Source organism: Topomyia yanbarensis, unplaced genomic scaffold, assembly GCF_030247195.1.
Source record: "Topomyia yanbarensis strain Yona2022 unplaced genomic scaffold, ASM3024719v1 HiC_scaffold_92, whole genome shotgun sequence".
NCBI lineage: Eukaryota > Metazoa > Arthropoda > Insecta > Diptera > Culicidae > Topomyia > Topomyia yanbarensis.
This window is the reverse complement of record NW_026684180.1, coordinates 98,985-122,151: the sequence shown is the minus strand read 5'-3', so window position 1 is coordinate 122,151 and position 23,167 is coordinate 98,985. Positions and strand designations below refer to the sequence as shown.

At 39.5% G+C, this 23,167-nt stretch overlaps 1 protein-coding gene across 1 annotated transcript in view; it reads left to right on the top strand.

Annotated features, from left to right (window-relative positions):
• Positions 1 to 7,931: 7,931 nt before the first annotated feature.
• Positions 7,932 to 23,167, top strand: part of LOC131696206 (disintegrin and metalloproteinase domain-containing protein 10-like) — a gene marked incomplete at its 5' end in the record, with an annotated part of 36,739 nt that continues 21,503 nt past the window's right edge. The window contains 7 exons of the mRNA XM_058984749.1: positions 7,932 to 8,575; positions 21,143 to 21,289; positions 21,353 to 21,513; positions 21,580 to 21,814; positions 21,874 to 22,396; positions 22,467 to 22,708; positions 22,866 to 23,147. Of these exons, the coding sequence (XP_058840732.1) occupies positions 7,932 to 8,575; positions 21,143 to 21,289; positions 21,353 to 21,513; positions 21,580 to 21,814; positions 21,874 to 22,396; positions 22,467 to 22,708; positions 22,866 to 23,147 (2,234 nt within the window). The remainder of the gene's footprint in view (positions 8,576 to 21,142; positions 21,290 to 21,352; positions 21,514 to 21,579; positions 21,815 to 21,873; positions 22,397 to 22,466; positions 22,709 to 22,865; positions 23,148 to 23,167) is intronic.

Sequence of the window (23,167 nt, the reverse complement as noted above, 5' to 3'; positions counted from 1 at the left end):
TTGGGCGAGCATCCGCTTCATGCAATGCAACATGCATATCAGCGGATGAAGTCTACTAGCACCCTGTTGCACAATGCTGTCTATCAAACTGTTTTGTTTGCTTTTGAGAACGTGTCTTCCGAATCCATTTTTGAATCCACACAAGGTCATTGAATAACTTTATATACCACAAACTAGATACACGCAATGCTTGGCAATCGACAAATGTGCTCTTCGTTAAATCAAGTAGAGATTAAGAAACTGAGTGTCTGCTGATGTCCTCGAGTTGGTGTGCTGTCACCACTTTTATGGAAGCTTATTGTTGACAGCTTGTTGAGGAAACTTAATGAGCTTGGATCATTCCAATATATGGTTTTGCCGATGATTACCATTCCAAGTAACAATTGAGTTTTAAGGTAGTTTTATAGCCACCAATAAAACAAAGATTGCACTTGTAGCGTGCTATAAAACTTCAAATGTTACTTGAGCGTATAATGATCACCGGTATTTGCATTAACACATTTTCGATTTGATGCAGCAAGCGAACGGTATCTTCATGTTGGACTATCAGTCAATCCAAATAAAACAGCAATGGTGCCTTACACTCAACGAAGGATTACAATCAGAACTCGTGCGTTGCAGTTCTTCAACTCTAAAATTATTGTAGATTAGGCGGTGGTCAGCTATTTTCGTCCTCGTCCCTTATCACCTATGTTATAAGGTGATTCATCAACAAGCTATCTTTGAGAATGATCCATGGTTAGGCAACTAATTTTTCCGATCCTATTTTATTGCAAATAATTAAGTAGTTTTCATTTCGTTTTATTCTGAATTGCACATATTTTGTCGTATCTAATTTTAAATATTCATTGATTTTATGGCATTGTAAAGGAACATGTATCCGCCGGTTGATGCTAATCCAGCTGACATTTCTTTGGACTTATCAAACTAATTTCTTTGTTTGTTTAGTGTTGATTTGACCAACTAGTAAACTAATCGACTGGGCATTTAATGTGCGTGGGGAATACGCATGGTCTTGTCTGAGTGAAGTAATGACTGCTGAATCATGTATAAGGGTGTAAAAGTATTGACAGTTCGCGAGAAGAATCAGAAGACAGTTACCTGTTCTAGTAATTAGTGTAAAAATTAGCATCGTCGGTTGAATATGCGACATATAAAGCGTTTCATGTATTTCGGTAGTGCTTATTTTATGCCGTTTAAAATACCCTTTAGTTAGCTTAAAAACGCGCGTGAATAACAAAACAATCGGCCCCTTATTCAATCGTTCGCGGAGAAAGAAACCAATACATAATTGTCTTTTTATTTGCCAACCAACGTTTACACACGATAAATAATACCTATATTACGAAATCTTCAATTACATAGGTAAAGGGCGAACACGAAATTATTGCGGCACCGAAAATGTCATGTCAATTTTCTTATACTGTTTAAAATCAAACCAAAATTTTAGAGTAGTTTTATACATATATTTAATTCAAAAATCAAAAGAAAAGTTAATCGATGGAGCCTTGAGTGTAAAATTGAACGCATTTTCGCTTGATGCCCTCCATCAAAGTCTTTACAGTGTCATCCGGTACCAGTTTCTCCGTTTTTTTCCATTTTCTTAACTTGTCCTTCTCGTCTTTGACTGTCTTCTTGCTCTTCCGAAGTTCCCGCTTCATAATTGCCCAGTACTGCTCCATCGGGCGCAGCTCCGGACAGTTTGGCGGATTCATGTCCTTTGGAACAAAATGGACGGAAATGGCCTCATACCACTCCAGGACACTTTTAGAATAGTGGCAAGATGCCAAATCTGGCCAAAATAGCGGAGCTTCGTCGTGCTGCTGCAAGAACGGCAAAAGCCGCTTCTCGAGGCACTCAGATTTGTAGATCTCGCCATTTACTGTGCTCTTTGTCACGAAAGGCTCACTCCTCAGTCCGCAAGAGCAGATGGCCTGCCAAATGAGATATTTGGAGGCGAACTTCGACATTTTCTTCTTCTTAAATTTGTCGTCCACATAGAACTTGCTCTTGCCGGTGAAAAACTCCAACCCCGGAATTCGCTTAAAATCGACTTTTATATGCGTTTCGTCGTCCATCACACAGCAGCCATATTTTGTTAGCATCTTCTCGTAGAGCTTCCGTGCCCGAGTTTTAGCCGTCGATTGTTGCCGCTCATCGCGGTTTGGGAAGTTCTGTACCTTGTATGTATGTAGTCCAGCTCTCTTCTTTGCATTCTGGACGTTGCTCTGCGACATGCCGATCTTTTTAGCCAAATCACGGCTTGAGACGTTGGGATTTGCTTTAATCATCCGTTTCACCTTTCCCTCCGTCTTTTTGTTCTCCGGTCCCGGTTTTCTTCCAGCTCCTTTACCGTGGTCCAACGTCAACCGCTCCTGGCACCGCTTCAACACTCTGGAGACGGTTGAATGGTGAATGTTCAACATTTTTCCCAACTGCCGGTGCGACAGGTCAGGAAATTCCAGGTGTTTGGAAAGAATTTGTTCTCTCGACTCGCGTTAGTTCACCTGCATTTTCGTTTAATCGAAAAACACGACTTCGAGTTTGTAAACAATACACATCAATGAGAAAGTGTGCAAAATTTGGTTGATTTTTACCCAATGGTAAAAAAGTTATGCCCTGTTGAATGTGTCGCAATAATTTCGTGTTCGCCCTTTATTACGATATCTATTTCGACAAATGCCTCGAGACGCTAAAGGTAATCGCTTTTCATGATATTGTATTGTTTTTAAAATGTCGTGTTTCGGTCACATACCGTTGATACAATTAAACATAAGTTTTAAACAGGCTGTGTAGAAGAAATGCATTTTGTTTGGATTAAAGGAAAATATTGCCAAATAATAATATTGGAAATGTGCGAAATACTCACGTTTTTTCCGCTTCAAATCAGAAGAAAACCTGTTGCGTTGCCACCAGAGTTACAAATATTCAAATTCGTCGAATGAAGATTGATCATGTTCAGCCGCATTCATCTCCGATTATTGAGTTCTACAAGATGACGACACGAATGAACTCATGATGAATGAAGTTCATGTTTGACAATTCTCGGTGGTTTGTTCACTTTGTCAGTTACGTGAGTGCGAGTTCAACGGGTGCTCATCTGTTACATTCGAACTCACGTAACTTCCATGTAAACAAACCACCGAGAATTGTCAAACGAAATTCATCTGACTTATTTTGTGGAGTTATGTCGATTGGTGTAAAACCTAATTGCACGACGCGAACGTGCAACAACGTAACAAACGCATCAAAGTAGGGCTTGGCACAATGTAAGCGATAATTAATATTTTATATGTTGTAGCAACATTTACTTGGAGAATTAGTGAAAGGAATGTTATTGACCAATATTAGGTTTTACACCAACCGACATAACCCCACAAAATGAGCCGGATGAACTTCGTTTGACAATTCTCGATGGTTTATTTACATGGAAGTTACGTAAGTTCGAATGTATCAGTACCCGTTGCACTCGCACTCACGCAACTTACGAAGTAAACAAGCCACCGAAAATTAAAATGAACAGCACACATGAACTTCATTCATCATGAGTTAATTCGTGTCGTCATCTTGTAGAACTCAATTCAACTAAATGAATAATTTTTGAATTTTTGGATTTTTGAATGATTTTTTTCAATTCATTGAATATTTTACGATGACGTCACAAATGAACTCGAGTGTTCATTTTTGACAGTTCGCTTGTACTGTATACATGGACTTAGACAAATTCTTTGCGATTTGCTTCGAGCGAATCTAGTCGTCCGCAAAATTTTTCTAAGCCCATGTAAACAGTACAAGCGAACTGTCAAGAAAAGTGAGGTTAACTTCGTCAGTAAAGAACCTAATTACGAGTCCAGGTTTATTTTTAGCCGTCATAAAAGAGCTTCGATTATTTTTAACTCTGGTTGCCACCCTTTGAGACAAAAGAAATGGCGTTTAAATTCAATGCTGTTTTCGGTAAATTTACGCGTGAATAGACATTTGAAGTTGAGATTTTGCCCCCTTAAATATACCACGAATATACCCCAGGTTCCCTTCAATAAGCCATGCAAGAGTGATTCTGCATCTCATCGTATTGTTCACTTTAGTTTTTTTTAAAGTGAACCACAGAAGAATATAAATGTTGACCGTAAACAATTTATTCATCAATAAATTGTTTATTGATGGTATGAGGGTGTTTTTAAGGGTGCGCAACGTTAGGCATACATACGTTAGGCATAAGTGCGTTAGGCATAATGGACGTTAGGCATAATGGACGATTGACATAATGTACGTTAGGCATAATGGACGATAGGCATAATTCACAAAAATATAAAAATAACCGCAAGGCTTTTGGAAAAAGGTCGCTTGGCTATACCATACATTCGCATAACTTTAGCGAGATATTTAACCAAATTCCCGACTGTCGGCAATCGTGAGCTTAAGTTGCTTTTTTTACAAACCGAGCATTGCAAAATTTATTCAGCAAACGATAAATCTATCACAAATTCTCGGCAGCCGGCTGCCCAGAGCAAAGAACACATGATAATACTTCTGAGAGTTGCATAGATCGTATCACTTATCAAGGTGAATCCAGATTTATGTAACTATTTACCCCATCCTACTAACAAAAAGTTCTTTCCGTGACAAACGTACAGAGTTATACACGGTTTCCATAACAACGTTTGTTTCACTAACATTCCTTTCCTTCCCCGATGATTGGAGGACGTGGCCGGAGCCGTTATTAGCATTTGAAAGTATAGAGCTCTCGAAACGTGCACATTGAGCTACTCCCAGGACTCATTCGATGATTCCCTGCGCAATTTCGCTTGTCCTAGTCAATCACGGAGTAGCAACTACGAATTGTACGGTCATCATGCTCATGCTCTAAAATTATTGTTGTAGATCAAGTCACAGTACGTTAGGATGCTTCTTAACTGAAAACTCGGGTTGGTCTGCTCACATCGATTTTAAGAATCAGAAGAGTTTGCATGGTCTTCGGCCAATGCATACGAACTTTCGGCAAACAATGTAAGACCTGGAGCTGGTGCGATCACGTAGTTCTGATGGTTCTTTGTAGGAGGGCCGAGTCGGTGCTGGTGTCTACTATCGTTATATAAGATTCAACTTATGTCGGTCGCGTAGTAGATACTGGACTTTATTCCAAGCATAAATCTTCGCGTCTCTGTGCGGAGTACATTGTCATACAGTCATATTAGCTGGATAAAGCACAATATTCGTTCTTGGGCTGCATTTGAACATGCCATCGATGTAGGATGTGAGTCCGAAAAGGCCAAAGAATTTGTTGCGGTTTTTCAAGCACAATTGTAGTATTCTAGTCAGGGCATTGACCGCTGGCGGATCCAGGGGCGGTACAGGAGGCGCGTGCTCCCCTATTTAACCAGAAAATGGTCCATTGAAAAGCGTTTGTATACAACCCTATCGTGATTACTAGTTTGTGTAAACCATTATGAAGTGTTAAGGTTTTAGTGTCGTTAGTGGTTTTTTTGAGAAACATATTTGCGGTGTATTTGCGAAATTCCTCACCACTCTCCACGCATGTCAAGAAATGCGTTTCTGAACTTTGAAATCCAATTTACCAAATCGTGAATCAGATACATTTTGCGAGCCATCTTTACCATCGGACTGGAGACGTCCATGGCACTGACTTGACATTGCAAACTCAATTTTCACATGGCTACTATTACTGGAGTGTTATTCGTGTGATCTTGGTGAATCCGATTACGGAGCAACAGTAATGCAATTGCGTATCCGGATTTTGTTTCTCCATACATAGACGAACCTATGTACAGGGAGATAAAATTCAAGAATATGTTATTGTTTTTAACAAAGTATTGTACAGAGCTATAGGCCTTATCAGTACGGTTTATTATTCCTTCGGAAGTGGAGAATTTAGTCGGTTTGCTGTTTTGTATTGTGATTGTGTTTTATTGCCTTTTTCCATTTCCCCCTACCTTTTTCATTCAGCTCCCTTTCAATTCACTTTAAAAAAATGATGAGACGACATGGCAAGGCAAGAAATAACATGGGGAATGTACTAATCGAGCCAATATATTCTGATTTCTGATTCGATGATTGAATATTGTTTTTATTTAGACATTTGTGAAATAAAACATGAGACTGTTGTAGTGTGGTGAACGGCGCATTTATAATCTGTGTGTTTTGTACAGAGTCGGGATTTTCAAGAAGTTATATAAAACATTTTTGGTATGTACATACCAATGGTCAATTTATAATTTTCTATACTGAAGACTGACTTTTAAATAGGATGTGTGCTTTCGACGCTTTCTCAAATTATTTATAGTTGACTTCGAGAGTCTTCTAAAACTAAATTTCTATAAATCATTAAAATCCTTCCGTACCCCCTAGTTGACGATCAGATTCGAATGAGGAAAGTCATGGGACGATGAAGTAAGTGTGATTTGTCTTCTCATCTCAATAGCCATTTAGAATAAAATTGTTTACATTTGTTATCGATTACTTGAGTGTCGGATACTTCGAGTTTAAGCGTTTAGATCATCCCTATATTCCAGTATGCTTTCATCTGTTGGCAGCTTTCCGATAAAGATTTCTCTCTCTTTCTCTGCACTGGTGGCGTCACCACCAACGCATCGGCGTTAATTTACTGACAACATTAACACTATGAGATGTTCAGTGACATCCAACGTTACCATCGACAACATCTTCTTCGTCGTGTGCATCATTATCTGCTTGACTGGATACATTTACAGTTGGGGTAGACACACTGCAGTTAGTGAAAGAAAAAGGAATGTGATGAACGATAAAAAGCACAAAAAAGATCAGAGTAGTGTTCAAGCAGTTTTTATATTCCAAAAACAAACTTAATCGAAATTCACTATTGGCATTTCTTTATATTTCTTTTGAATCATATAAAGACCAAATTTAAAAATGTTAAAGTAATCCGGGCTTTGATTGTCAGTGATGATTTTCAAAGTTAGGATCTCTTTTTTCACCCAAAGAATTAAAAGTACCGCGTCATCGGGGGTTACTTTGGGTCACGGAGGCCACTTTACGTCAAAATTGTAGAACTATAATTTAGCTTTTCGTAAAAAAGTTACGTTGTTTAATGACGAAAGTAAAACATTGAACCGACGAATGTTTTGCTTTTGTTAAAGAATGTGTTTGCTTGCAGTTATTAAGATGTTGCATAATTGAAAAATCGGTAAGAAACAAGATTGCAATTGCGTTTGAAACAACAACCGACACGCTTTCCAGCAAGTATTTCGTAACCAACATCACCGAACCCGATTACCATGGTTAAACAATAATAAACAATACCTTTTGCAAGTGTTGTCAACGACTAGTATTATAATACGAGATATGCAAAATCTCTTATGTTATGGTGAACTAACCAAAAAACCAGGTCCAAATGCTGGACCAAGGCATTTACGCACAAAATATATGCCGTTTGACAATCACACCATACCCCGACCGCGACCGACCTACCAACATGCTCTTTTGACTGTTGAATGTCGCTTTCGCTTCCGTTAGAAACAGTGCCGATTTGCCATGTGTTGGCGAGCTAAACTACATTCGGACTCGGCTTGTACCATCGCTACCCGAGAATGCAGAATTAGTACGGGTCAGAGCTCTAATTCAGTTTGCATTTGAATTTATACATGAATGTCACGATATTGATTTGATTATTATTATTTGGAGGCCATTCGGAGGGCGAAGGTGCTGACGTTGACTGGATTTTTTTAGTCACAGCTGCCGTTGGGCGTAGAATCGCATTCTGAAATTCGCTTGAACAATTTTTACATTTTTACAATGTGCACTTTTTTCTAATACACTGTAAAACCCGGAATAGCTAGCGGCAAATATCATAATTCTCGAGCATAACACGGTACCACATCTGAAAACCATCCGACATGCCAGTGTGCCTTGTCCAGCTCGATGAAATCCTTGCTGAGCCGGGCGAAATATTTCCAGCACATATCTAACTTTATTGTGTTCTTCTATTGCAGGTCATCCCTCTGGGTGTGGTATTAACGAGGAAGTGTCCGCTTGGATGGACCGTGTCCAAAACTCTGCCGTAGACGAGAGCGAGGAACAGCAGCGACAGGAGGAAACCACCGCAGACAGGAACGGAGGTGATTCGGCCCGGCGACGGAGCGCTTCGACCGCTGGCAGCGACAGCGCAGATAACAGTGTGCATAATTTAGAGCGAGATTTATTCCAAAAATCATCAACTCAGCCAAACTATAATAACGTTAACGATAGTGGTAGCACTGGCGCAAGCCAGAATTATTATAACAATTATCGTAAAATTAATTCTAAACAGAACGTGAATGCAAACAATTATACTCACAAAGGCAGTAGAAGCACTAACCGGGTCGAGACCGGGTATGAGTTCAAATTTGCTCACGAAAAGTATTCGAAGGCTGCCAACTGGCGAGCGACGGACGAGAATCCCGACGACCAGGAATGGCACCAGAGGTCCCACGAAAGGGTCCGACGGGCATTCCGCCAGAAGGAAGAGAACAAAAATACCTGCTCACTCTACATCCAGACAGATCCGCTGATCTGGCGGCACATCCGGGACGGTATCGCTGATGTGAGTATTATTGTTATTTCGAGATGGTGCTTGGGATTGGTTTGATTAATGTTTGTTCGCGGGAAAATGGTATAATAAACATCAAATTGGGGACCAAAGCAGTGGGTTACGTCCCTGCCAGTATTTTGTAGCAGTACTATTAAACGAACATACATGTTTTGAAACACTCCTAAATAGCCAAGTTCCATTCAAGTTTATCGCACATTTTCCCAATAAAACTACATGATTCGCTTCAATTTCAAGGGTAGATAGCAGGCAGCGGTTATTATCATACGTTCGTGCGAGATTGATGGTATAAAGTTATGACGTGAACACGGTATGAAAATATTTGCATTCACTCAGTCGCCACATATTGTAGCACGTATTCAGCGACGTTCCTTCTAATAGTTTTCATCATCCTACCTGCTCAGAAAGCGTACAACGTGACACTAAATCTTTTCAGGAAGAGTGGTAGAATTGCTTGAAGTTGGCGGGTCAGTCTGCTTTGGTGTTGCTATACTTGTGAGAAGTTGCAGACAAATGGTATAGGTACATATCGTTCGACGGAGACGATACTTGTGATAGTTGCCGATTTACCAAATCTGCGAACACGTACGCTGCATATTAAAGCATAAGGGTCCCATATTGAAAACAGCCGAGGATAACGCTGTTCAAGGTTTGCATTTTCTGTGAGCCTTGTGGGTGGGACAAACATGTTTGGGTAGTTTTCTTGATGTTTTATAAACAAACCTGGTGTTCTGTTTTGTGGATTGTGAATTATAGATGATAGAGAATACAATCAAGCAGATAACAAAAATGCATATGCGACACTTATGCTTTAATGGCCAATACGTGTGCGTACATAGGAGTTGACAACGTCTAAATATTAGTTTCCAGGACCGTCCTAAGACGATCACATCACCGAGATGTTTAATTTCAGCTTACCGTTTTCTAAAATGAAACTAGTTGTGTGAACATTGGAAAGATTACAAAATATTTGTATGTAAAACATATCTTTGCGCTACGTTTCTATTAACTCGCATAATGTAATCCGCGGTTAGAAGTATTTCGACTGAACCAACCATCGGGAATATGACCTTCATAGTTAGACAGCAATGTTTGAGGTTGAACAGAACCTTGGACAAGAAGGAGATATTAAGAAGTTAGACCAGCTAAAGGTATACTTACTATTCGTACACCGTTGTCCAGATGAACAATTACATTCTGCGTGCTTTATGATGTGTTTAAAGTTGTTATCGTAAACGAAGCGCTCTGCTTTTTTATTTTGATTTTTTCGATTTTCATATGGTGAATCTGCATTCCTTAAAATAGGGATAGTTTATGTCAGTAAATTATCCCGATGTTACCTTAGTCTAGAGATGGTCGAACGTTGCTACTTTAGAGATATATCACTGAAGCGTAACACTTTTTGATCCACACAACACGGACCAACAAATTGTAACGTTGTCCATTTGAACTATCATACATTATACGAACGATATAAATAACAGCAACACCGCTCAATTTGTTGAGTTTTGCTGCGGACTGTCCTAACTGAAATTGTATATGCACGTGTAAATTATTCTTTCTACTGCTCCAACCCGAAGAGGCGAATGACCTTAAGGTTAAAACCTCTATAATCGAAATAAAAAAAACTACAAGGCACAGCCCTATGGGGTTGCACGAACTGTAGACGTAGGACTATACTACTTAATGTAAAATATTTATTTTATTAGTACATTTAGAGTAATAATAAATCAAATATATTTCTTATGTAATTCTTTCGCATTGTTTAAACACAATCAATCAACATAGAATGTTACATACCAAACCTTCTCGGTTATCAGGTCATTTCATTTGTAGTAGGTGATCTAATCCGATTAAACTTATTTGAGAAGATTTGAAGAAAAAAGACAGAAAACTGTGACCGAACTAATATCTGGAACTAAATTTTTGTAGCACAAGATCAGCTTTTAAAAATTGTACAAACTTTTCGATTGTGTGTGGTAAAAAACGCGGACCGCCGAAGAAAAATCAAATTTTAGGCAATATAATCACATTTCATGCATGGACCAAGCTTTTTAGTTATATGCTGCCATTATTGTAACTTTCCTAAAGTACGCATGCAAATGTAGCGAATGCAGTGGTCTTAATTATATATTGAAACTATGAATATACAATAATCGAAAACAATTTTATGTATGGACTTTAGATGAGCTTTTTCAACAGTTTTTCGAGTGGCAGTGTATTCATTCATAAATAGGCTTTGTAGTATGTACATACCTATTAGCTGAATCAAAATAGGACAGGCTGAATGGAAATGAATCACGTGAGGTGGAAATGAATCAATGAATTGATCGAAGCTAAATAATAATCTTTCGTTGTAATTTCCATCGATCCGCGTAAATTTGTTGCTAAGAAAGTTTTCTTCTTTGCGCAATGAAGGCACAGATTGCTATCATGCAGATTACGCTTGCAACCGCTAACAAACAGGGATGCTACATTGAAATCTGTGTTTCGGTCAAAAATATCTTTTTACCATCTGTGATAACTGAAACAGGCAAAAAATCTGTGATAAATTTCCGAAAAATCTGTGAAAAATCACAATATTTCCAAAAATCTGAAATTTTCATAAAAATGCCAAAAATCTGCCATCTGTGAAAAAAACTGTAATAAAAAATTGTGAAAAAAAATCTGTGACAATACACAAAAATCTGTGAATATGGCAACCCTGCTAACAAATTAGATATACCTACCTAGGGACCGTACACTAATTACGTAAGGCATTTTTAGAACATTCCAACCTCCCCATCCCCCCAGATAAGAATTCGTAAGATTTTGACGAACTCCCCCTCCCCCCAACATAAGATCTTATCATGATTTTCGTAATTAAAAAATCATATTGTTAGTTCATTAAATAAGATAGCGAAAACGATACTTACAGAATTATTTCAAGAAAATTCATGACAAAATTTAACTGCATTCATCTGTAGTAATTTTATTTGCATCCTAGTAGAACAACTTTAGAAAAGCCAATCTGGTTCATATAATCTGCTTCGCAATAATCCACTTACTTTGAATCTCTTTTTTTGTGATGTAAAGCTCAAAAGAATTTATAACCTGTTCTGGCATGAATTTATTCTGAGCTCCAACTGTGACGATTATCGTACGCATAGCTCCGACATCTTCGAATATTCTTGAAGTAAAATACAGTTCACACTCTGGAAATATTCGGCCCACAAGATCTGTCACAATCGCATGACAGAACATTTTCCAAATACCTTGATTTCATTTTCATACTTTTTTATGATATTACGTATAAAAGAACAAACCCTCCCTCTCCCTCAGATAAGAATTTGTAAGATATTTTGAGACTCCCCCTCCCCCCATATGCCCTTACGTAATTAGTGTATGCCCCCCTACACATTCGCCTCAAACATTAAACTCAAGCGCACAAAGCAAAATGAGTCATCGCTGATGATGATGGGTAGAGCGAAAGAGACAACTAGTATCACGACACTATGTTAACCCTCCGGCACTTGCGCCGTTGTATTGAGTATAACACCTTCAGAAAATCTAGCGAAATCTTCTTTCAGCACCAGCGTTTTTTAATTCTCAAAGGCCCCCCTCTCATATTGTGACAAATGTCAAAGTAAGCTCAGATGCCAAATTTCACATCATTTGGACAATTTTTGACCCCCGCCCACATCGCTTGAAATTTTTTGAAATTTGTAGTATGGGAAAATATGGAGGAAAAATACATTAAATGCTATAACATTTGAAGTAGCAATCAGAAAATTACAATTTATACCACTTTTGAAAGGAAATAATCTTAGTATTTGAATGAAGATATCTTTGTTTCTAGAAAACTATTGAGGGGGGGGGGGGGGGTTGAGAATTAAAAAAAAAATTTTTTTTGCAATGCCCTAACGAATAATTGTGTTCGAGATTGTACATAAAAGTGGAAACGAGCACAACATAAAAGAAAGCATACCGGGTAGCGTACCTTCACAGCCAGTGTAATAGACTTCTAACTCAGCTACACTGGCTGTGAAAACACACAGCGCAGTGATCTGCTCCGCCAGCCGTTCAATAGGCAACTGAGCTTGTCCGGCTGAATCCGTTCTTTAAATAGTCGATGATGTCGTGATTCATAAAAGCGTAGCGCGCTAGGTACACAAATCTGTCGTACTGGACTTGGGAAGCGCTAACTTCGGTGCGTAAATGCGCGATATTTTGACCAGGTTGTACATTACTTAAATTTTTAAAGCCATGATATCAAAAATCTTTGGGTTTATCTATAGGAATCTATTCTTAGAAGTATTTCGAGGGGATATGCGCAAAAAATTTGAAAATTTATCGTGAGATGTCTGAATTATATGCGTTTAAAATTGGACCACTTTTCGTTACATACCAGTGCACCCCCATATCGAAAACAAAGACGTAGTCCTACGTCAAAAAGAAAAACAGCAACACCCACGAAGAGATATTGTCATTAAATTTGCGTTGCGTTGCGAAGTATGGTGCTATACTTAGATTGCATACTAACGATTATCATGTTGCCTATAGGTAGCTGAACCCATCTTGCTTGTGAGATAAATGATCGGGAATGAATTTAATCTCTTTTAAGTTCAGTAAACTAATAGCATGAGAATCGTCTCTGCTGGCCACGACCATCTTCACCGATACTTAGGATAGGGTAGGAAATGTTGAAATACCTACTTAAGGAAGGCCAACAACTCAGCAATGCTTCCATGGGTATTACGGAGTTGGATCGAAGGACAGGCATAGATCTAGGATTCGCCATAAGCAGGTAATGCGGCCTCGAAATGAATATGTATAATGCGGTGGGATGGTTAGTTTCCGAGCACACGTATATACAGAGCAAAAAGATATTTAGTTATGTTTTCTTGTGTTTAAGGTCTGGATAGTCGGCCATCGAGAGTGAGTTACTTTTTCCCTAAACTACATCAATTTCAACTTCAAACAACCGGCCGTCGGATTATTGTTAAAACCACGAGCTAGTTTGGTATCTATAATCGTTTGAGAATTAGGTGCTAGGACCACAAGACGTTTTTATGCACGAAAGTCGTTTCGATTTCCGAAATTTGTAATCGCTTAACTCGAACTCCGGACAGCCGGCCATCTTTTTTGTAATGGGAGTGTTTTTTCTACTTTATACTTAGCTCGTGTGACCGTCCTTGGTTGCAATTTCGGTATTGAACTGAACTTACTGATATTACTGAAACCGTCACGGTAAATAACGAGAATATGTCTCAATTGAAATTTCAAATATTTTTACGGAATGAAAACAAGCAAAAGAGAAACAAATATTAATCGAGGATTGTATACAAGCCGAACCTACAAAAGAAATAATTTTGAGCTGCCCAAAATAACCATTAACTGTGTCGCAAGATTCACTTTGCATGACGGATACACTAGTTTCACGCTCGCGTCGTTTATTTTCCTTCCCTGTCAGCACACGACCACAGATCCCAGCAGATCTTCACTAATGCCACTCCCGCTAGAAACGAAACTGAGACAGGCTCCAATCCGTCAACCTGTCTAAGTTAATGAACTAATACCGCTTGGGGATAGAACCCGGCCCAGTCCCGAGTTTAAGCAAAAACGACATAAGGTACCCCGGTTGTCACCATGGGGAGGTAAGGGACAGGCGTTCTGTATCAAAGGTGAATGGCAACATAGTTTGGCATCATGTTGCACGATAATACAGCTTTGCCAACCCGGAGAGATTTTTTTTTATTCAAATTCAGCTTAAACTATTTACAACACAGGGTTAGGAACAATAGCTTATCCTCCTTCATCTATGTATGGAGACCCAAAAATCCGGATAGCTAGAACTGATTCTGGACCAAAGAAGTCAGTTGCAGCGCCAGCTCTTGCCAATTCGTGCGTCCATTCATTTCCGGAATGACCGGGTACCCATAAGAGGTAAATAGCATTTAAAATGCAAAGTTCTTCGATTTGAGTTCGACATGCGATTACTTATTTTGATCTTAAATCTGCCGAACTAAGTGCTTTCAGAGCAGCCTGACTGTCTGATCAAAAATAGAGTGATTTAAGGGGGGGGGATGGTGTAAGGGTTTCAGCGTGAAAAAAATTCTTTTTGCAATTTTTTTAGAACTTTGCATGGAGCGAATTGATCAAAACTTTTGTACATTATAGTGTATCATTTCAATAACAAGCTGTATTTTTCTATGCACAAATATCGACAAATGACTCGGTGACGAAGCTTTTTGTAGAACGTCTCTGGAAAAACATGATTTGCGTTGTTACCTGCTATTCAAAAACTACCTAACTTCTTTCAAACTTTGCCTACACATTGTATGTGAAAAATACCTAACCCATACGTTGAGTTTTCGACATGAATTTCCAATCGAGGTTTTTTTATTCATTTGCAATAAAAATTTTAAAAATTTCTATTTTTCACGAACAATTCCGCCTTTTTATGAGTAAACCCCCTTAATAGATTTCCTGAAGGTGGTGACAGCACACCACCTTCAGGAAATTCGCAGACACTCAGTTTGCTTATCTCTACTTATCTTAACGATGAGCACAGATGTCGGTTGCTAAGTATTGCGTGTATCCAGTTCGTGATATTTTAAGGTACTCCATGACCTCGTGGTCCTTCCAAAATGAATTCAAGAGAGACTTTGTCAAAAGCATGTTCAATATCAAGAACAACTTGTAAACTTGATTGCTTTTACGACATATGTTTTTCGATGTTGTAGACAGCATTGTGTAACAGAGTGGTAGTAGACTTCGCCCGCTGGTATTCATGTTGCATTGCATACAACGGGTGCTCGTCCAAGCTAACATCCTGAAATTAAATTAAACGTTCCACTGATTTGAGCAGGAAGGAGGTCCGACTGATCGGTCTAGAGCTCTTTGCCTCCTCATAGGTGATACTGTTAGCTTTGGGAATGAATTTTACAGTTATTTCCCGCCACGCTAATGGAATGTAACCTGTTTCAAGACTACAAATAAGAACTTTTTTTAAAATATGCTTGAAGTATTCATATTCGCTTTGAAGTATAACTGGAATGATTCCATCATTTCCCGGAGACTTATACGGATTAAAACTTTCAATCGCCCATTTGATCGATTCGGTTGTCACAATTTTACGAGCAACTGCCCAAGAATCAGAACTACCTGAAAAGAACTCAGGGGCAGTCGTCAGTGATGGGTTCGTACAGCCTGTGTGTCAAAAACACAATTGAGAACTACATCTTCGTCAAACGAGTATTCACCATTAGCAGTTCTTATCGAACTGACATGAAATCCTTTCGATTTCGATAGTAACTTATCTAATCTACTGGGTCTCGTTGAGACTTGAGACATTTGTGCAGAGGCTTTCTCAAACACTTCGCTCAGAGGATCGAAGGGCATTTCTGTAGCCAACTTAAAGGCATCCGACCCGTTGCTGCGTCTTCGATTTCATGCTCTTCTGCATACCTTTTTGAGTCGAATAAGTTCGGTATTCCACCAAGGTGTTCCTCTAGAAGAACGCATAACTCGAAACGGACAAGCCTCTTGATATGCTGCTGATATGGGTGAGTTTGTTTTATACACGACCTTCAAGTCGTCTTCGTCGAGGTTCCTGTTCATAGATTTGCGATTACAATATGTGAAGATTTGCAGTGAGACGTTTATATGATTAAATACGATGTACTTATGATCAGATAACGATGGTTCGAGCTCGTTTTTGGGCACGAGCCAGTTTGTCAACTAATACGTAATACCACCAGAGCAGAGAGTTTCTTCTAACACCTTTTCCCTGCCAGATCGTGCAATTTCCTACATTGAGTATACACAGAAGTTTTTACGCGGTTTTTTTTTAAATTACCCGCGGTTTTTCAAATCCCGCGTAAAAACCGTGTTCATTCAAAACTCCCCAAAACGTGTAATAAAAAAACCCCGTTACTTCAAAACTCCGCGCATGAAAAAACTTTACTGGTCGGATTCGATACAAAGCTTTAGCTCTGTTCAAGCCACGAAACTTTGACTAAAGCACCATTTTTTTATTTATAAATTTCGGAGATATAAAGTGTTTTCTATTGAATCCCGTTTCGAATTTCATTTTAATCACTTTTATTTCAGGTGCATGTAATGTTTAAAACAAATGTAAAATCTTTACAATGGCATAGTTTTGATACAGTTACCATATGATTATATTGCTTTACTGCGAAGTTTATTTCATGTCTGAAGTAATTCTTCGGGGTGAAGGTGGCACACCATATCGCAGTACTCAGTATTCACTAGTTTGACTAATGATTTATTACCAAATTACGAATCATTGATCCACAGCACTTGCGAACAGCATGGACACATTTAATGTGTGACTTTTTTGTCAATTTGTTTAAAAATAATTTGCTTTTGCGCAAAAATAAAACTAATTAAAACAATGATGTACTAATCGTCGACGGCAACAATTATCCTAATCTAGTTTTCCGTACCAACTTGGTAGAAGAAAATTATTGTCTTTTGCTAGCTGGATAGTTTGCTCTCATGTCTTGCTCAAAATATTCACTTTCTCTACTCATCAACTTCTTCCACGACAACTATTTAATTGTAAATAGGGGAACATCTGATCAGACTGACAAAACCACAAACATAATAATACCCCTAATTGTTTAAGTAATTAATTATTGTAGCTAACAAAAACCATTTTTTTTAGATTTTTTTTCGAAAAAGTGCTCCGTAGCAATATGTGCCTCTATCGAACACACATGAAAATTAAAAAAACGCCAAGTTTTGTTAGTTAAAACAGAGCTACATGACCGCAATTGAAATGTCGTGTCCTTTTTGTTGTTGTAAAACAGCTGAGGCTCGATTTGCACAATGCCCCTGTAGGCTTTGTGGGTGGTCGCCATCTGGAATTCCAAAATACCGTCATTCAATCACTAATGCGTACATATTTCCTCTTTTCAAGTTTTTTTAGCAATGAGTCCACTGTGTTCTGCAGTATCCAAAAGCCATCATTTTGAATTTGAAAATCGTACCGATCATCGATTTTTGTTAATTTAACGCCCTTTTTAAAATTACTCCCACATTGTGTTATCTGGAAGTCGCCATTTTGATTTTCGAAATGGTGTCATTCATCAGATTCCGTTATCTACGCACCACTCCCTTTCAAACGACACCCATATTGAAATTTTGGAGGTTTTCTGATAACCGTCATCTGGGATTATAAAATCATAAGGCTAATTTTGTTTAAAAATTTGTAAAAAAAATGATATTCTGAGAGTCACCTGGGTAACGACGGTCACTCGATAGTCACCTATTCTAAAATACCTCTTCGTGAGTGAGCTGACGGTGAGAATACCAATGAGCTGACCCAAATTACCAATGGAAATCAAGACAAAACCAATTTAATGCAGAACCTAGTTTATCATAAACTCTCTTTAAACTGTTTGTCAATTAGTCATAAATCTAAAAAAATTACGGTTTTAGTTTCATTTTTGTAGGGAAACAAATATAGTCCTATTCCCTGGCTGGATGAACTCATTTACCCCATGTACAAGAAAGGACACAGACTGGAGTGCGCTAATTACAGAGGGTCGCGTATGCTCGTTGGTTTTGCCGACGATATTGATGTAATTGAAGTCGATCATAGAGCAGTGGAAGATGCCTTCGTGCCTGTTAAGAGGGACACGGCGAGGATAGGCTTAGTCATCAACTCAGCCAAGACAAAGTACATGGTCGGCAGGTAAAGAGAGAGGCAGGTCTAGTGGTGTTGGTTCCGAGGTAGTGCTTGATGGTGACATGTTTGAAGTGGCCGAAGAACTCGTTTATCTTGGTACACCAACGATGTTTCCTGTGAAGTAAAAAGGCGAAATGCAGCTACCAACAGGGCCTTTTATGGTCTACGTAACCAGTTTAGGTCCCGTAACCTATAAACGTCAACAAAATTCGCCTTATACAAGACACTGATCCTCCCTGTCGCTCTTTATGGCCACGAAGCTTGAACGTTGAGGGAGGCAGATAGGAGAGCATTCGGAGTCTTTGAGCGTAATGTGCTGCGAGCAATAGTCGGCGGGATATGCGAAATGAGTTGTACCAAGTATACAAAACAGCGTTATGTTAAACAGATAACATGCGGCAGACTGCAATGGGCTGGTCATGTGGTACGAATGTCGGAAGAAAGAATTACGTAAACAATATTCAGCAGGGAGGCAGGAAGAGGACGACGACTTCGTGGGAGGCAACGAACACGTTGGCTATACGCATTAGAAGAAGACCTGGGACCCCTTAACACTGAACGTGCGGGGAAACTGGAAGGACGCCGCCTAAGACCAACAAAGATGGAGCTATACGATACGCCCGGCATTGGCGATATGACGCTGTAGCCAACAAGAGTCTGTGGATGAAATATTCCTAGTTTTGTTATAAATAATTGGTCTAACTAGTAAATACTGAGTCCTACATTCTGGTCTGCCACATCCATCCTGAAAAGTACTTCAGAACTGAGATAAAACTTTGCAGTAAAACATTACAATCAAATGGTAACTGTGGCAATGTAAAAAATTTTGCATTTGTTTTAAACTTTGCAAGAACCTGAAATAAAAGTGGTTAACATAGAATGCAAAACGGGGCTCAATAGAAGACACTTCATACCTCCGAAATAACCAAATAAAAAAAATGGTGCTTTGAGCAAAGTTTCGTGGTTTGAACAGAGCTAAAACTTTGCGGAAGCAACTATTCTTATATTGAGAACAAAGTTTTTTTCTTACGTGGATTTTTTAATAAATGCTGTTTTTTAATAAACGCGTTTTTACGAACGTAAAAAAAACCTTAGTGTATGCAGATCGGTACTGCTTAAGTATTCCATGAGTTCAGTGCCTCTCAATTTGATATTTGAGCTGTCCAAAATTATGTGGTGGTTATCATCGCCGATTATGAGTGAAAACCCATTTCTGTCCAAGTATGATACAACGCTTTTGAAATTATCAGAAGGTTGATGATTCATTATGCGGCAAATATGCCGAACACTAGGCGTATTTTCTATTTATGTTATTAATAGTCGTATTGACAATGAGAGCACAAATTTCGTGATTGGTGTGGTCGGATATAAGACATGCATCAATACTAATATTCACAAGTAAACATACCCAAGGCATTTCACGTGGATCTGTTATGCCACTTTTTTGAAAGCTACAAAACTAGGGTTAAGTAAGTTTCTAACATTGATGTTACCTTAATGGAACTACTTTGACCTTTTATTCCTACACAAAACCAAATAAATTCATAGTTGCTGGACGTTTATGCTATGGGCCTCTAGGGTGGTTTTGTCCGGAGAAAGAAAATGGACTCCTATCAACCTCCTAGAGGACCGCAGCCACGATTATCGTACAATAGGCTATGACTACAGTTACTCAACCAAAATTTCTTCATTTGCATCGAATACTTTCCTATACAATGCGAGCCTAAAAACTGGAGACGGGTATTTTTAACATGTATAGCAAATAGGGGCATCTCCAAAAGATAACCATATATTGGTCGAAGTGGCAAAGTTTGCCCAAATAGGAAAAAATGGGTAACAGAATAAAAGTAAAACATTATGTGATATAAGGTTCAGTTGATTTGATACTGAAGTCCCGTTAAGAGGTAACACCGACATTCGAATTTCAATGTTGAAGTTTTTAAAGTACTGTTTTGAATGTTCAGTATCTTTTAGCCAGCTGATCACTGTTTGAACCTAAATCATTGATATTTTCTAAATTTATTATTTCTTCTTACCCGCATTCGGTTAAAAGTTTTATTTGCTACTAATCTAACTGAACTCTCTGAATTCTTTCACTTTGTATTCTTAAACTTCAATTGTCTGCATCTAAATAATCGCAATATAAGCAAAAAAGGGTTCACAAGCACGGAAACCCATAGTCCTACGTTCCGTTTCCAGCTAAACATCGGTATTCCAGCTGAACATCGGTATTCCACCATAGCATATTTGGATACTACTTGTCGTGGCGAATTCTCCGCTCCGTTGTTGCACAGCGAAAATGTATATGGCCTTCATTTGGCTGACCGCAGACGATGGGTTAGCTTTAGTTTGCCTTTCATGACCGCAGCTAGCAGCGCCTTCGCGTAAGGATAATAAATTACGACATGATTTATTTATTCCACTTCTGGGAGGCATAATGATAAATTTCTTCGTTTGTTTTAATGGATGACTCTATCGTGTGTGAAGTCGACAGGCTGACTACGAATGCTGCCTAGTGGATGAGTCGGCGGCCGATCACAGTTTCGCATTTGTGTATTTCGGATGTGCTGACACAAGGAACACGAGTGTTCTTCCGAAGGGTGTTCGCAATCAAACTTGAGCTTATTAGCACCAGGATGAATATGGTGCGCTTAAATTTATCGTTTGTGGTTTCGATGAAAGCAGAAAATGAATACAGCTGGCGATGCTAATTCGAGACATGTTTCACATATTCGTTTCCGGTTTATGTGTTTGTGACACATGTAATGGTTCCAAATTTCGTTGAGCTTACCAATCTCACATCTCCTTCGGTTATCAAGGCACTATGGCTACTACATCTGGCATATTTTTCATGACTCTTCCAGCATGACCGGGGACGTAAGTCGGAGATTGATGAGAAAACTCGCGAGGAAATCCTGTCGCTTATTGCCCACCACGTGACGGCGGTAAACTACATCTATCGCAATACAAAATTTGACGGACGGATAGAGCACCGGAACATTCGTTTTGAGGTAAGCGCCCCTTATTGAAATACTTTGGATTAAATTGAGCTTCAGGTCTGCTTGTTGTTCCAGGTCCAAAGAATTAAAATTGACGATGACTCCGCCTGCAATGAAAACTACAACGGAGAATCGAATCCTTTCTGCATGGAGAACATTGACGTCTCGAACTTTCTGAATCTACACTCGCTTGGGAATCACGAGATTTTTTGTCTTGCCTATGTGTTCACCTACAGGTGAGTGTGAGGTGCTGTTTGTATCAAACATCAATACTAATACTGTTTTAAATTTGCTTCCCACAGAGATTTCACTGGCGGAACCCTCGGTCTTGCCTGGGTCGCTTCCGCTTCCGGTGCGTCCGGTGGCATTTGTGAAAAGTACAAAACCTACACCGAAACGGTTGCGGGATTGTACCAGAGCACCAAACGTTCCTTAAACACGGGTATCATCACATTCGTTAACTACAATAGCCGTGTTCCGCCAAAAGTTTCCCAGTTAACGCTGGCACATGAAATCGGGCACAATTTTGGGTCACCGGTGAGTTCAGTTATATTTTAATTCACACAAAAAGCTTACTTAAACACGATTCATTGCAGCATGACTACCCAGCTGAGTGTCGTCCTGGAGGTATCAATGGGAATTTCATCATGTTTGCCAGTGCCACCAGCGGAGACCGGCCGAATAATAGTAAATTTTCCACCTGTTCGGTTCGGAACATCTCCAATGTGCTAGATGCCATCGAGGACAGCAAAAAGCGAAACTGCTTCCAAGCATCGGAAGGCGCGTTCTGTGGCAACAAGATTGTTGAGATAGGCGAAGAATGCGATTGTGGCTTCAACGACGAGGAATGTTCGGACAAATGTTGCTATCCGCGTGTCATCGGCGAGGTGGATCTAGGACTGAATGCAACTGCCAAGGGTTGCACCAGAAAGGCACACACACAGTGCAGTCCATCGCAAGGTCCGTGTTGTGATAGCAACACGTGCAAATTCGTTTCCAGCTACGCCAATGTGACCTGTAAAGAGGAAACGGAATGTTCCTGGAGTTCGACCTGTAACGGGACGACCGCCGAATGTCCGGAACCGAAGCCGCGTGACGATAAGACCAAGTGCAATAACGGTAATGATTTGATTGGTGTACATATATAATGTATTGCATCGTCAGCTTCACCCCTTGAATTTCCCGACAGGTACCCAGCTGTGCATCAAGGGCGACTGTTCTGGGTCGATCTGTCTGCTGTGGAATATGTCCGAGTGCTTCCTAACGTCCCACATCATTCCTAACATCGACAAGCGTAAGCTGTGCGAGCTGGCATGCCAGAACGGGAACGATACCAATACGTGCCGGAGCACGAGTGAATTCGCTCACCTTTACGGTCTGCCAGACGGTGGTATTAGCTTGCGGCCAGGATCACCATGTGATAACTTCCAAGTGAGCTACTTTGTGTTTTAAGTTGAATTCATTACAACATAAGTAATAGTTGTTATTGTTTGAACGACCAAAAAGTAGAGTTTTATTGTAGACTTCTGATTTTACAGAATGTCCCAGTATTAATCGATATTCTCTTCTCCCTATTCACCTCGACCAGGGTTACTGTGATGTATTTTTAAAATGCCGTGCCATCGACGCCGAAGGACCGCTGGTGCGGCTTAAGAACATGCTATTCAATCCGAAAACACTGCAAACTGTCGCCCAGTGGGTGACGGAGAATTGGTACATGGTTTGTCTGATCAGCATTCTGTTCGTCATCTTCATGGGAATATTCATAAAGTGCTGTGCGGTTCATACACCCAGTTCGAATCCGAAGAAACCACCGGCTAGGCGGATCACCGATACCTTGCGCCGACCGATGAATACGTTGAGGCGAATGGTGAGTTTCAATGTTTTAGA